Source organism: Triturus cristatus, chromosome 9 (genome assembly GCF_964204655.1).
Source record: "Triturus cristatus chromosome 9, aTriCri1.1, whole genome shotgun sequence".
In the NCBI taxonomy this organism is placed as follows: domain Eukaryota; kingdom Metazoa; phylum Chordata; class Amphibia; order Caudata; family Salamandridae; genus Triturus; species Triturus cristatus.
The window spans coordinates 768884262-768898820 of NC_140592.1; the positions used below are offsets into that span (position 1 = coordinate 768884262).

The following is a 14559-nucleotide window of genomic DNA, read 5'->3' on the forward strand; positions in this document are numbered from 1 at the left end:
TGTTCTTGGCATGTAGAGCTGCAGAGTCACACACTGAGGATAAGATCGCCATCTGGTGTTGGGCTCGGATGATTGCAGGTTGTTGTTGTCTTCGGAGAAGCCTTTGGTCACGAGGTTGGTGACTCCTCCCCTGGACAACAGTGCGCATGGGCATCCACTCCATCGGCAGATTGTTTTTCGCCATGTTGGGAAAAGATGGAGTATATAGAAAAGAAAGAAAGGATGTCCATGTGTAATGTCTAAGTAAGACGGATGCTGGAACAGATACAGGTCCCGGGGAGGCGGGCGGGCGTGTGTGACTCTGCAGCTCTACATGCCAAGAACAGATGCATACTGGTAAGTAGCATATTCCGTTCGAGGCATATGAGCTGCAGATCACACACTGAGGATAGATTATACAGCAGTGCTCCCCTTAGCGGTGGTCGCCTGTATCCGTTGCAGCAGTTTGAAATAAAGTTTTTAGGACAGCCTGGCCCACGGAGGCCTGTTGTTTGGCCTGCACGTCAACACAATAGTGTTTAGTGAAGGTATGCGTGGTAGACCATGTGGCTGCCTTGCAAATGTCTTCTAAGGGAATATTGCCTAAGAAGGCCATAGAAGCCCCTATTTTACGCGTGGAGTGCGCCCTAGGGGGAACTGTGAGTGTACGTTTAGCCTTGAGGTAGCATATTTGGATGCATTTAACTATCCACCTGGCTATCCCTGATTTGGAGATTGGGTTGCCTTTGTGTGGTGGCGCGAAAGCAACAAAGAGTTGTTTTGTCTTTCGAAAAGGTTTTGTTCTGTCGATGTAATAAAGCAATGCACTTTTAACATCTAAGGTATGTAGGGCCCTTTCAGCTACCGAGTCTGGATTTGGGAAAAAGACCGGTAATTCTACTGATTGGTTAAGGTGGAAAGGGGAAATCACTTTTGGAAGAAATTTAGGGTTTGTCCTAAGAACCACTTTGTTACGGTGTAGTTGTAAGAAAGGTTCTTCAAGTGTAAGGGCTTGTATTTCACTTACTCTGCGCAGGGAAGTGATTGCGATAAGGAAGGCTACCTTCCATGTTAGGAATTGCAATTCACATTTGTGCATAGGTTCAAATGGGGGGCCCATGAGTCTTGTTAGGACCACATTGAGATTCCACACTGGGGCAGGTGGCAATCTTGGGGGAAGAATCCTTTTGAGACCTTCCATAAACGCTTTGATGGCTGGTACCTTAAAAAGGGACAGGTGTTGCCTATTTTGCAAGTAGGCTGCCAAGGCTGCTAGGTGTAATCGTATAGAGGAATACGCTAGATTGCATCTTTGCAAGTGTAGTAGATAGCAAATGATGTTTTGGATGGAAGCATCCAATGGATGTATGTCATTATTAGCGCAGTAGATGGCAAATCGTTTCCATTTAGCGGCATAACACGCTCTAGTAGTAGGGCGTCTGGCTTCTTTTATGATATTCATACAGTCTGGAGGGAGATTGAGGTAACCGAACTCTAAGACCTCAGGAGCCAGATCGCTAGGTTCAGTGTTTGAGGATCTGGGTGTCTGATTTCTCCATGGTTCTGGGTTAACAGATCCGGGGAGAGGCGTAGCTTTTGATGTGGAACTAAAGATAGTTCCAGAAGTGTGGTGAACCACGGTTGACGTGCCCAAGTGGGAGCCACTAGTATTAGTGTTAGTGACTGTTGTTTCAGTTTGCGTACCACAAATGGAACTAGTGGGAGAGGCGGAAAGGCGTACGCAAATCTGCCTGACCAGTTCATCCATAGGGCATTGCCCTTCGACTGTGGGTGTGGAAACCTGGCGGCGAAGGTTGGGCATTTTGTGTTTTCGGGAGTGGCGAACAGGTCTATGTCTGGTTGTCCCCACTTCTGGAAGAAGGGGAGTAGAACCTTGGGGTGTAGTTCCCATTCGTGGATCTGTTGTGTGTGGCGACTTAGGAGGTCGGCCACTTGGTTGTGGATCCCTGGGAGATGTTCTGCTAACAGGTAGATGTTTTGGGGAATTGCCCATCTCCAGATTTGCTGTGCCAGTTGGGACAGTTGGAGAGAGTGTGTCCCTCCCTGTTTCTGTATATAATACATTGTCGTCATGTTGTCTGTGCGTATGAGGACAGTTTTGTTCTTTAGGTGAATTTGAAAGGATTTTAGTGCTAGGAACACTGCTAAGAGTTCCAGGTGGTTGATGTGGAGCAGTTTCTGTTGACTGGTCCATCTGCCCTGAGTGGTATGGTGAAGGAGGTGGGCTCCCCACCCCGTGAGAGATGCGTCTGTAGTTAGCACAACTTGTGGAAGAGGCTCTAAGAACGGTCTCCCTTTGGACAGGTTGATGGTGTTCCACCATTTCAGTGATCGAAGTGAGCGACTGTCCACCAACACCAGATCGGTAAGTTGTCCGTGAGCTTGGTTCCACTGTTGTGCTAAGCATTCTTGTAAGGGACGCATTTGAAGTCGTGCGTGTGGGACTATGGAGATGCAGGACGCCATCATGCCTAGGAGCTGCATGAACACTCTTGCTGGAAGAGATGGATGAGTTTGAAATTGAGAGATGAGATTTTGTATACTGGCTATCCTGGCTGTGCTGGGATAGGCAATGGCTTTGGATGTATCTATGGTTGCTCCTAGATACTGATGTAAGTGGGAAGGTTGTAGGTGGGATTTGGGGTAGTTGATAGTGAATCCCAAATCGTGGAGAGTTTGAATCGTGCGATGAGTGTGGAGAACGCATTTTTGGTATGTATTGGCTTTTATGAGCCAATCGTCCAGATAGGGGAAGACATGGATCTGTTGTCTTCTGAGATGCGCTGCCACGACTGCTAGGCACTTGGTGAACACTCTGGGTGCTGTTGTTACTCCGAATGGGAGAACTGTAAATTGATAGTGTTGCCCATCTACCACAAATCGTAGATATTTTCTGTGAGCGGGATGCATAGGGATGTGAAAGTATGCGTCCTTGAGGTCCAATGTGGCGAGGAAGTCTCCCTGTTGTAAAAGTGGGAGGACTTGTTGGAGAGTGGTCATGTGAAAATGATCCGAATGTATATACTGGTTTAGTAGTCTGAGATCCAGTATGGGCCTTAGTGTTTTGTCCTTTTTGGGAATGAGGAAGTATAGAGAATATACCCCTTTTCCCTGATGTTGAAGGGGAACTGGTTCTATCGCATGTTTTTGTAACAGGGATTGAACTTCTTGTTTGAGGAGAGAGAGATGATGCGAGGACATTGGACGTTGTTTGGGCGGTATGTTTGGGGGGGATTGTATGAGTTCGAGGCAGTAGCCAGACTGGATAATTTGTCTTACCCACCTGTCTGTGGTGATGGAAGTCCAGACAGGCAGGAATTGTTGGAGTCGTCCCCCGACCGGAGTGGAATGGTCTGGGGGGAGTGGTGGCAAGTCACTGTTTGGTGGCTGGTGAGGTGCGGGTGTTGTTGTTATTGCCGCGTCCTCGACCTTTGTTATTGTTTCCCCTATAACCTCCCCGGAAGTAACCTCTGTTAGGGGATGTTTGTCCAGAATTTTTAAAGGTGGACGTGGTCTCAGTTGATGTGTTTTTGGAGCCTCCTCTATAAAAGGAGCGACGAAAGGAACCCCGGTTCTGTTGAGACTGCAGTGCTCCCATAGACTTGGCAGTTTCATTATCCTTTTTCATTTTTTCTAATGCAGTATCCACTGCAGGGCCAAATAGCTGCTCTTGGTTGAAAGGTTGAGCAAGAATTGCGGTTTGAACCTCCGGTTTAAAACCGGAAATACGGAGCCAGGCATGTCGTCTGAGTAAGACGCCAGTATTGACCGCTCTAGAAGCAGTGTCTGCTGCATCTAAGGCGCATTTAATGGAGGCATTAGATATTAATTTGCCTTCTTGGATGAGGTCAGAGGCCTGGGACTTAAAAGGTTCAGGCAGATGCTGCATAAGGTCCTCAAGTTGGTCATAATGCGCTCTATCATACCTGGCTAACAGGGCCTGGGTATTGGCAATACGCCAATGGTTAGCCGCCTGCGCGGCGACCCGTTTGCCCGAGGCTTCTAAAAGCTTAGACTCCTTGTCTGGGGGAGGCGTTTCTCCAGTTGTCTGAGAGTTAGCGCGCTTCCTGGCATTTGATACGACTAGGGAGTCTAAAGGGAGCTGGGCCTTAATGTATGCAGGGTCTTGCGGGGCTGGTCGGTACTTTTTTTCGATGCGTGGGTTGAGCACCCTAGCTCGAACAGGGTCCTTAAAGACTTCAGTAGCATGCTTTATAACCCCTTTGATCATGGGCAGTATGTGGACAGTCTTTTGTGACTGCTCAAAGGTATCAAGGAGGAAGTCCTCTTCAATGGCGTCTGTGTGCATTGTAACGCCGTGGAATGTTGCTGCCCTATTTATAAGTTGGCCGTACCCTAGGTGGTCATCAGGAGGGGAGGGCTTGGAAGGGTAGGTAGTGGGGTCAGGCATGTCAGGTATAGGATAAGACCAGTCATCCATGGGTGCTGGGTCTGGGAACGTAAAAGGGTCGTTTGGGTCAGCAGGATCATCAAATAAATCAGGGTCCGCCCCTCCCCCTAAGTCATCATTATCATCCTGTGGAGGAGGTGAATGATAGGGAGATGGTAAAGGTAAAGGTAAAGGAGAAGCAGGAGGAGGAGGGGGGGACGGGTTAGGAGGTAAAACAGGAGAGGAAGGACGAAGTGGTGAAGTAGCACAGTCCTTTTTCCGTATGGGAGCTGGGGGAGGTGTAGTGTCCAGCTTCCGCTTTTTATATGGGATGGCAGTCACATGTCCCGTTTTAGGATTGATGTAGATCCGCTTCTGAGTAGGATCTGGTCGAAAAAGATCATCTGGCTCCGAAGGTGGTGTCTGTGACGTCCGCTTCGGGTCTTTATGAGCTTGTTTCGGCGGGGACGCAGTTTTCGGCTCCGATGATTTTTTCGGGTCCGACGGATTTTTCGGTGCCGACTGATTTTTCGGTGCCGACTGATTTTTCGGTGCCGACTGATTTTTCGGTGCCGACTGATTTTTCGGTGCCGACTGATTTTTCGGTGCCGACTGATTTTTCGGTGCCGACTGATTTTTCGGTGCCGACTGAGGTTTCGGTGCCGATTGATGTTTCGGTGCCGAATGAGTTTTCGGTGCCGATGGACTTTTAGGCATCGATGTTGAAGAACGTTTCGGTGCCGGTGGAGACTTCGGTGCCGAGGAACGTTTCTGTGCCGAAGGAGATTTCGGTCTTGGAGCCTGTTTCGGTGCCAACAATGAGTGTTTGGGTGCCGAGGGTGTTAAAGGCACAATTAGGTGAGGTTTGCTCGAGCCCGAGCCACCCACAGGCTTAGATGTCTTCGGAGCCGGGCCCGAGGGCGGGGCTTCTGAAGAGGATTTCCGGTCGCGACTGGGCCCAACTGGCGGAGTCTTGACCACTGCTTTTTTGGATGGGGCAGGGGCAGGGGGGGTGGTACTCACACGCTGCCCTGGAGTGATGAGGTCATCGGAATCGTCGGCTTCGGACACGATCTCGAGATCTTCGGTGTCGTCTTCGGGAACATCTTGAGCAAAGATGTCTTCCGGTTCTGGAGCTGGTTTGGCCATAATATGGCGTCGAGCTCTTCGGTCCCGGAGGGTCTTCTTCGAACGGAAAGCGGAACAAGCTGGACAGGTGGACTCGTTGTGTTCCGGCGACAGGCAGAGGTTGCAAACCTCGTGGTGGTCACTGTGGGGGAACTTCGCTCCACACTGGGGGCATTTTTTGAAGGGTGTCCTGTCCATCAGCCGCTTCCGGAACCGGTCCGAGTTGATGTCGACGTCGATGGAATACAAATCAAAGAGTTAAATCGATTGCTGGAAGTTTTCTGCTGGAGCGGAAAAAAGTTCATCCGAACCCAATGGCGGAAAAAAACAATCTGCCGATGGAGTGGATGCCCATGCGCACTGTTGTCCAGGGGAGGAGTCACCAACCTCGTGACCAAAGGCTTCTCCGAAGACAACAACAACCTGCAATCATCCGAGCCCAACACCAGATGGCGATCTTATCCTCAGTGTGTGATCTGCAGCTCATATGCCTCGAACATGCCATTTCTGGCACAGGTGACGCCACAGAAAGCCAAATGACGCCACCTACCAGCATGCAGGAGGTACAGCTCATGAAAAGTTTCTGGATCCAATTTGATACCTGGAGAATATTCAAAGATAAGGAATCTGAGGTTAGAAGTTTCTATCCGATCTGAAAAGCATTCTTGCTCCAATTTCCTTTGTTCACTAAAAGACTGGTGGCAGGGCCCGTTTTAGGAGGTTAGATTAGGGCAATAGCAGTCACTAAATGATACGTGGCAATATTCAAAAGCAATCAATTAAACTTACTCAAATTCCTTTCAGCTAGAACTACCTCCTAATGTTCATCCCCAAGTTCTAGGTGGTCCAGAATTTTGCAGTCACTTTATACCTGGGAGCTAATGTATGGTATTCCTGTTGGCTTAAAGTAATTTCACGAAGTACATGTTTGGTACAAATGTGATTGGTACACCCGCAGGGAAAACTACAGTTCTGCGACCTCATCGCATCTACTATACATGACCTTGAATTAAGACAGACAAATACACAGTTTTGTTCCTTGGTCCAGTTTAAAGATGTTATTCCTACAAAGAGGTCTTACATGTACTACAACTGGTATAGATCTATGATTTGTGCCCACTTATAGTCTAGATTCGGACTTTAGAGTTCTCATTCTTGTGTTAGGTGGGTGAGAGGCGATTTTGTGTGTGCTTTACATTTTTCTTTCTGTCCTTTATGTAACTGTCTATAAATTACTATATGATACAGTTAGCATCAGAGAGGAGAAGACGCATTCCTGCTGCCACTTCATTAAAATATAATCTTAAGCGATACAAACGTATGGCTCCACCTGAATAAAAATCTGTGTATTTGCGGGATACAGTAAAATATACAATGCAAAAGTTTGTGTGTTTTTCAAGTCACAACCATTTCACTCTTGTGAGTAATGACAACCAAACATCTCAATTTAAATATGCCCTTGCAGACCCTTTATCCCTTTCACAGTCTTCCACAACTTTTTCTCAATATTCTACTGTCAACTAAGAGAAATGAGGATGCACACGCTCATTCAATCCCAGGCACAGTATCCGTTTTCATTTTGGGAGAATGAATACTACAGTAGGTTATTTTAACAACTGTATTGCCAGCAGTAAATCCTCATAACACCATCTGAGGTCAGGTTCTTTCATGCCCTGATGCTGAGTACTTTGCCAATGAGGGTCTTCTGAATGTTTGAGTTGAATCAGTTGGGAGTGTGGTGCTTTCACATTTGTATGTTTTCCTAATTAGTGTTGAGAACCTCACCTTACTAACTCAGGTACATGCCATCTGGGAGGATTGGTAAGTGTGTTGCCCAGCTTGAATTAGGTCACAGATAACAGAATAGAATGTTTTGTTAAGGTCTGCAGTATTTTTTCCGGACCAGCTATGTGGTCATGGTTAAGTGTGTTACGATCGAGTAATTTATTGTTTCATAAAGAGTGGAGTGCTATTGTGAGCTTGGCAAGATCCAAATATATTTTCATCCCAGGTTTCCTAATGTGCGTATGTTGTTTTGCCCAAGGCATTCTGCTGAGGGATATAGTTGCTATTTTTTAGGATAGGCAGTACTGATGTGAGCATTGTTATACACAACTATATTATAGGAGTTGGATGCTTGTTGTTTTATGTGCTGTTTGATGCTGTATGTACCTGTGGCACCTGCACTAGCCAGTCCACTGTGCATTATTGTGACTGTATATTGTAGAATGTGTTGGTATGACCACATTCATACTCAACTATATGAAATTACTGAGCAGTGTTTGAAGAGTGTGCAGGAGTTTGTGTGTCTTGTTTAGTATGCTGGTGTTGTTGCCCTTAGGGGTACAGTGATGATAACACAATGTTGTGTCTGCATTGTGTTGAATATGTGTACAGTGGCACCTCTAATGGTTTCTGTTGGATCTAAAAGTCTATTTTCTGCTCATTAAGTTCCTCTGAATGCAGGGCTATCCCGGCGAAGAAACACACTTGGCTACATACTTCCTAAGTGTATTAGCGGTAGCAGCCACCCAAAGGATTCAAGACTGTCAAACTAACCTGAGAAAGGCAACCATAACAGACATCAAGATATGCCTAGCCAGCAACTCCCTCATTCAAAGCGTGTAAATGCATTATGAAAGACCAACTGGGCTTTCCAGAGTCTAACAACATGTGAATATAAAGTAACAGTGAAGAATCATAAAACCATATAAATCATTGATCTCTCATATGGACAATACGGAAGTGGCATTCATTTGAAAATGTATGCAAGCCTTCTCACAAATTATATAAGTCATCAAGCCAGGCATATCCACCGGGGTTTGGAAAACTGAATTTGTGCACCTTTTTACCAAACACATTAATTTGATCATGAATATTAGGGAACCAGTGTTGATTTGACTTTCAGCCTCTCACATAGGGCGAGTCAAAACAATGGCACACCTTATTTTTCAACATCAAAATATAGAAACATTACTGGTACTAATCACTGGATAGGGTTGAAGCACTAATTTAAAGTCAGCTGCCTCCTGGAAGAAACAACCAACATAGCTTCAGAAAGAATGCGGCAAATCCCAGTCCATCAGGTCAGGGGCTTTAAAATTCAGGAACGTAAAATACAGTGGAGGCACTATAGCATACTCAACTCTGAAATTAGCTATTTGCAACCCACTTAAATAGAAAGTGGATTCTTGGGGTTCAGAATATCTAAAATCCAAAATCCAATACTTGTGCCATCTAATTTACCTAAAGTCCTGTCCATTTTAAGGCACTGTAGCTAATTAACCCACTTTGCTTTGGTCAGGGCTTTGACAACCAGTGTAGTGAAAGAAAGAAAATATCTCTAACACAGCATCCAAGTGGTAATGTTTGCAGGGCATGTGGAAAACTTCCATTTAGCATTCAAGATGTTTATGAGAGGATATCAAAAGAATGCCATAGAGATGGACTTTAGAGTTCTCATCCCTTTACAAGATAAATGAGACAACATTTGATTTAATATGCACTTGAAAATAATTTTATTAGGTAACCTTTCTATGGACTTCAACAAACCCCTTTGGAGCTGGAAAAAATGTCTATTGCCAGTGTGCATCACACACTATGCAAAACAAAGCTAAGTCTTCAATTTGCAAAACATTACAATGCATCCATCGCTTGAGTGAGCATTGAAAATACATTATACAAGTGTGATTAAATGTTTCAATGTTTGCTATAAAGTTAATTCACCTTAAGATTCTTGCTTAGAAGCCATGTCGCAACTAACCCATAACCATGCCAAACTGTGTGACCTTGCCACTATAAATGCAACAGTTGCATTAAATAATTTAAATTTCTCTGCGGGTGAATATTTTGCTAATGTCCACTACAGTTAGTGTTCAATGCAGGATATTTTGTATCAACTATAAAGTGATATACTGGAATCCTCTGGAGGAAGCAATGAGTATCCCCTAAACTGGGCCTTAGCTGTCCGGGATATGGATATCGTGGGTTTCAAACAAAATCAGGAAGTATATTACCCACTTCTCATACCATGGTGACGGGATATCAAGGAGGTTGGTTTAACTGGAAACAGACCAGATTGAACTTTCTTATTAGGACGCCATCATCTTCTTGTGGGTGTTCTAGAGGTTACTGTCGTCTGATTGGTTATAGTTCAGGTTTGGTTCTTTTTTATTTCCTCAAAAGGATTTCTTTTTTAGAAAAGGATATAGAAAGGCTATTGCAGTGACTTTTTATAGCATGTTAGTCTGTAGTTATGTCATTAGCTGCTTTTATAATGATACCGTGGTACTCTCACATTGATGACTGACGATTCAAGCATGTGAATCTATGAAAGATCCAATACTGGATAGCTTCTGGAAGTATAGCATTGGCCAGAATAAAACTGCGAGGACAAATAAATTGTTGCAGTGACCCATTCTAAATGATTGTACCTCATTAGCAAAGTGTAAGGAATTGGAGTATTAATTGGAGGGGGGCGTTTACATCAAGTAATAATCACAAACCTTTTTAGGATGAACCCTCAGGCACTAAATTAACCTGAGCGCATCTCCCTTGAAGCTGTGGCAGTCTTATCTTAGGGCAATGTGTTATGTATTTATGCAGTATCAACAGTCGATATGACACCTAAATGACAATCCAATAAAAGGAAACGGAAATATTAATTTTTAAAGTTTAAAGTAGGAACAGCACCAAAAAGCACAAGGTGCTAATGATAATCAATTTTCACGGAAGTAGATTTTGGGCCTTTTTAACTTTAAGGACATGTGGAACAGTAAACTTTTATATGCCTTACTTTTAAATACCAAAGATCCAACCTTACGGACAATAAAGCCTACTTAGGTGTGACTTATTATTTAAAAGGAAGGTTTAGATTGGTCAAAAATGGTTTATTTTGACAGTTTGAAATGGCAGTTTACAACTGCACAGCCAGGCTACACTGGTACGCCTGGAGACAAGTTTGCTAGGTCACTGTAGTCGGTGGCACCATGGGTGCTGAAGTTCACTAGCGACATTTAATTTACAGGCTCTGTGTACACTTTGTACCATTTTCCAGGGAGCTATAGGTAAGTTAAATATGCCAGTCAGGTGTATACCAATTTCATCATGCTAAAAGGATGAAGTACAAGCACTTTACGTCTGGTCAGCAGGAGTAAAGAGTGCAAAGTTCTATGGCCAACAAAAATAGGGTTAGGAAAAAAATCCAAGATGACCTGCAGAACTGGCACATTTTTAACACCAAGGTATTCTAGAAATGTCAGAAACTAGTAAAGATTATGAAATCTTTCACTAATCCAGAGGCTTGAGAAGCTCCATCCATAGTTTGGACTACTTAAGGAATCTCTTTTTTTGTTTGAAAGCCCTCTCATGGTCTATAAACATTCCACAAGCACTTGAGTACAAAAGAGCAGATGCTTGGATGGTCAATACTTCCTTGATCTTCAGGGCAATTTGTACGAGAAATAATTGATTGTCATAACTTTTTCAGAAGTGCCCGTCCCTTTCTCTTGTATAAGGAACAGGTGTTGGCATTCCTCAAGGGCCACTGAGGGTATAGGGACCAAGCCATGTTAAGCATTAGAAAAGCATTTTGTCAGGAAAACTACATCAGCACACAATGCACCACACTTTCAGGATACATTATACAATCAAACAAAGTGATTTAATAAACATAGCAAATAATTCTGGAATATCAATAGGTCAGTATAGCTATTAACTAGGCTTTGGACTAAAGATTGTACACCTAAATTAACACCTCCATTTTCAAGTAATCCAAAACACACTCATTTGTTTACCTTTGCATATTTCTCTGCTTCTTCTCGGATGTCCTTTGGAACAACTTCATGCTTGCCTTTGGTTACTGTGAACAACAAATAATGTACCACTGTAATAAAGCTCTAAGGCCACTTGCATGTCTAACAACAAATGAAAGCGGAAAAGAGGGATTTATAAGGAAAGGAATGCTCTATAAACTGCCAAACCCAAACAAACCACTAGGGAGTGGGTACTCATTTCCCAGGAAAACGTTACACAGATAAGTGCCTCCTAGGTTTAAAAGGCTTTGCAGTTTCCTTTACTGAAGAAATATAAAACCGTAGTGCAGGCAGCTTTGGAAATACTTTCCACTTGAAATGGTGCTAAGATTAATGCCAATCCATGCCCTAGACAGCTTACCCACTACCTAAAGAAGCAAACACCTTTCCCATTACCTCAGTTGGGTCACTTGGAAAGGAATATGCTACTTACCAGTATGCATCTGTTCTTGGCATGTAGAGCTGCAGAGTCACACACTGAGGATAAGATCGCCATCTGGTGTTGGGCTCGGATGATTGCAGGTTGTTGTTGTCTTCGGAGAAGCCTTTGGTCACGAGGTTGGTGACTCCTCCCCTGGACAACAGTGCGCATGGGCATCCACTCCATCGGCAGATTGTTTTTCGCCATGTTGGGAAAAGATGGAGTATATAGAAAAGAAAGAAAGGATGTCCATGTGTAATGTCTAAGTAAGACGGATGCTGGAACAGATACAGGTCCCGGGGAGGCGGGCGGGCGTGTGTGACTCTGCAGCTCTACATGCCAAGAACAGATGCATACTGGTAAGTAGCATATTCCGTTCGAGGCATATGAGCTGCAGATCACACACTGAGGATAGATTATACAGCAGTGCTCCCCTTAGCGGTGGTCGCCTGTATCCGTTGCAGCAGTTTGAAATAAAGTTTTTAGGACAGCCTGGCCCACGGAGGCCTGTTGTTTGGCCTGCACGTCAACACAATAGTGTTTAGTGAAGGTATGCGTGGTAGACCATGTGGCTGCCTTGCAAATGTCTTCTAAGGGAATATTGCCTAAGAAGGCCATAGAAGCCCCTATTTTACGCGTGGAGTGCGCCCTAGGGGGAACTGTGAGTGTACGTTTAGCCTTGAGGTAGCATATTTGGATGCATTTAACTATCCACCTGGCTATCCCTGATTTGGAGATTGGGTTGCCTTTGTGTGGTGGCGCGAAAGCAACAAAGAGTTGTTTTGTCTTTCGAAAAGGTTTTGTTCTGTCGATGTAATAAAGCAATGCTCTTTTAACATCTAAGGTATGTAGGGCCCTTTCAGCTACCGAGTCTGGATTTGGGAAAAAGACCGGTAATTCTACTGATTGGTTAAGGTGGAAAGGGGAAATCACTTTTGGAAGAAATTTAGGGTTTGTCCTAAGAACCACTTTGTTACGGTGTAGTTGTAAGAAAGGTTCTTCAAGTGTAAGGGCTTGTATTTCACTTACTCTGCGCAGGGAAGTGATTGCGATAAGGAAGGCTACCTTCCATGTTAGGAATTGCAATTCACATTTGTGCATAGGTTCAAATGGGGGGCCCATGAGTCTTGTTAGGACCACATTGAGATTCCACACTGGGGCAGGTGGCAATCTTGGGGGAAGAATCCTTTTGAGACCTTCCATAAACGCTTTGATGGCTGGTACCTTAAAAAGGGACAGGTGTTGCCTATTTTGCAAGTAGGCTGCCAAGGCTGCTAGGTGTAATCGTATAGAGGAATACGCTAGATTGCATCTTTGCAAGTGTAGTAGATAGCAAATGATGTTTTGGATGGAAGCATCCAATGGATGTATGTCATTATTAGCGCAGTAGATGGCAAATCGTTTCCATTTAGCGGCATAACACGCTCTAGTAGTAGGGCGTCTGGCTTCTTTTATGATATTCATACAGTCTGGAGGGAGATTGAGGTAACCGAACTCTAAGACCTCAGGAGCCAGATCGCTAGGTTCAGTGTTTGAGGATCTGGGTGTCTGATTTCTCCATGGTTCTGGGTTAACAGATCCGGGGAGAGGCGTAGCTTTTGATGTGGAACTAAAGATAGTTCCAGAAGTGTGGTGAACCACGGTTGACGTGCCCAAGTGGGAGCCACTAGTATTAGTGTTAGTGACTGTTGTTTCAGTTTGCGTACCACAAATGGAACTAGTGGGAGAGGCGGAAAGGCGTACGCAAATCTGCCTGACCAGTTCATCCATAGGGCATTGCCCTTCGACTGTGGGTGTGGAAACCTGGCGGCGAAGGTTGGGCATTTTGTGTTTTCGGGAGTGGCGAACAGGTCTATGTCTGGTTGTCCCCACTTCTGGAAGAAGGGGAGTAGAACCTTGGGGTGTAGTTCCCATTCGTGGATCTGTTGTGTGTGGCGACTTAGGAGGTCGGCCACTTGGTTGTGGATCCCTGGGAGATGTTCTGCTAACAGGTAGATGTTTTGGGGAATTGCCCATCTCCAGATTTGCTGTGCCAGTTGGGACAGTTGGAGAGAGTGTGTCCCTCCCTGTTTCTGTATATAATACATTGTCGTCATGTTGTCTGTGCGTATGAGGACAGTTTTGTTCTTTAGGTGAATTTGAAAGGATTTTAGTGCTAGGAACACTGCTAAGAGTTCCAGGTGGTTGATGTGGAGCAGTTTCTGTTGACTGGTCCATCTGCCCTGAGTGGTATGGTGAAGGAGGTGGGCTCCCCACCCCGTGAGAGATGCGTCTGTAGTTAGCACAACTTGTGGAAGAGGCTCTAAGAACGGTCTCCCTTTGGACAGGTTGATGGTGTTCCACCATTTCAGTGATCGAAGTGAGCGACTGTCCACCAACACCAGATCGGTAAGTTGTCCGTGAGCTTGGTTCCACTGTTGTGCTAAGCATTCTTGTAAGGGACGCATTTGAAGTCGTGCGTGTGGGACTATGGAGATGCAGGACGCCATCATGCCTAGGAGCTGCATGAACACTCTTGCTGGAAGAGATGGATGAGTTTGAAATTGAGAGATGAGATTTTGTATACTGGCTATCCTGGCTGTGCTGGGATAGGCAATGGCTTTGGATGTATCTATGGTTGCTCCTAGATACTGATGTAAGTGGGAAGGTTGTAGGTGGGATTTGGGGTAGTTGATAGTGAATCCCAAATCGTGGAGAGTTTGAATCGTGCGATGAGTGTGGAGAACGCATTTTTGGTATGTATTGGCTTTTATGAGCCAATCGTCCAGATAGGGGAAGACATGGATCTGTTGTCTTCTGAGATGCGC

At 44.9% G+C, this 14559-nt stretch overlaps 1 protein-coding gene across 1 annotated transcript in view; it reads right to left on the reverse strand.

Moving 5' to 3' along the window:
• PSMA3 (proteasome 20S subunit alpha 3) overlaps positions 1–14559 on the reverse strand; it is a 175809-nt gene that overhangs the window by 2778 nt on the left and 158472 nt on the right. The window contains exon 10 of the mRNA XM_085626129.1: positions 11314–11378. Within this exon, the coding sequence (XP_085482255.1) occupies positions 11314–11378 (65 nt within the window). The remainder of the gene's footprint in view (positions 1–11313; positions 11379–14559) is intronic.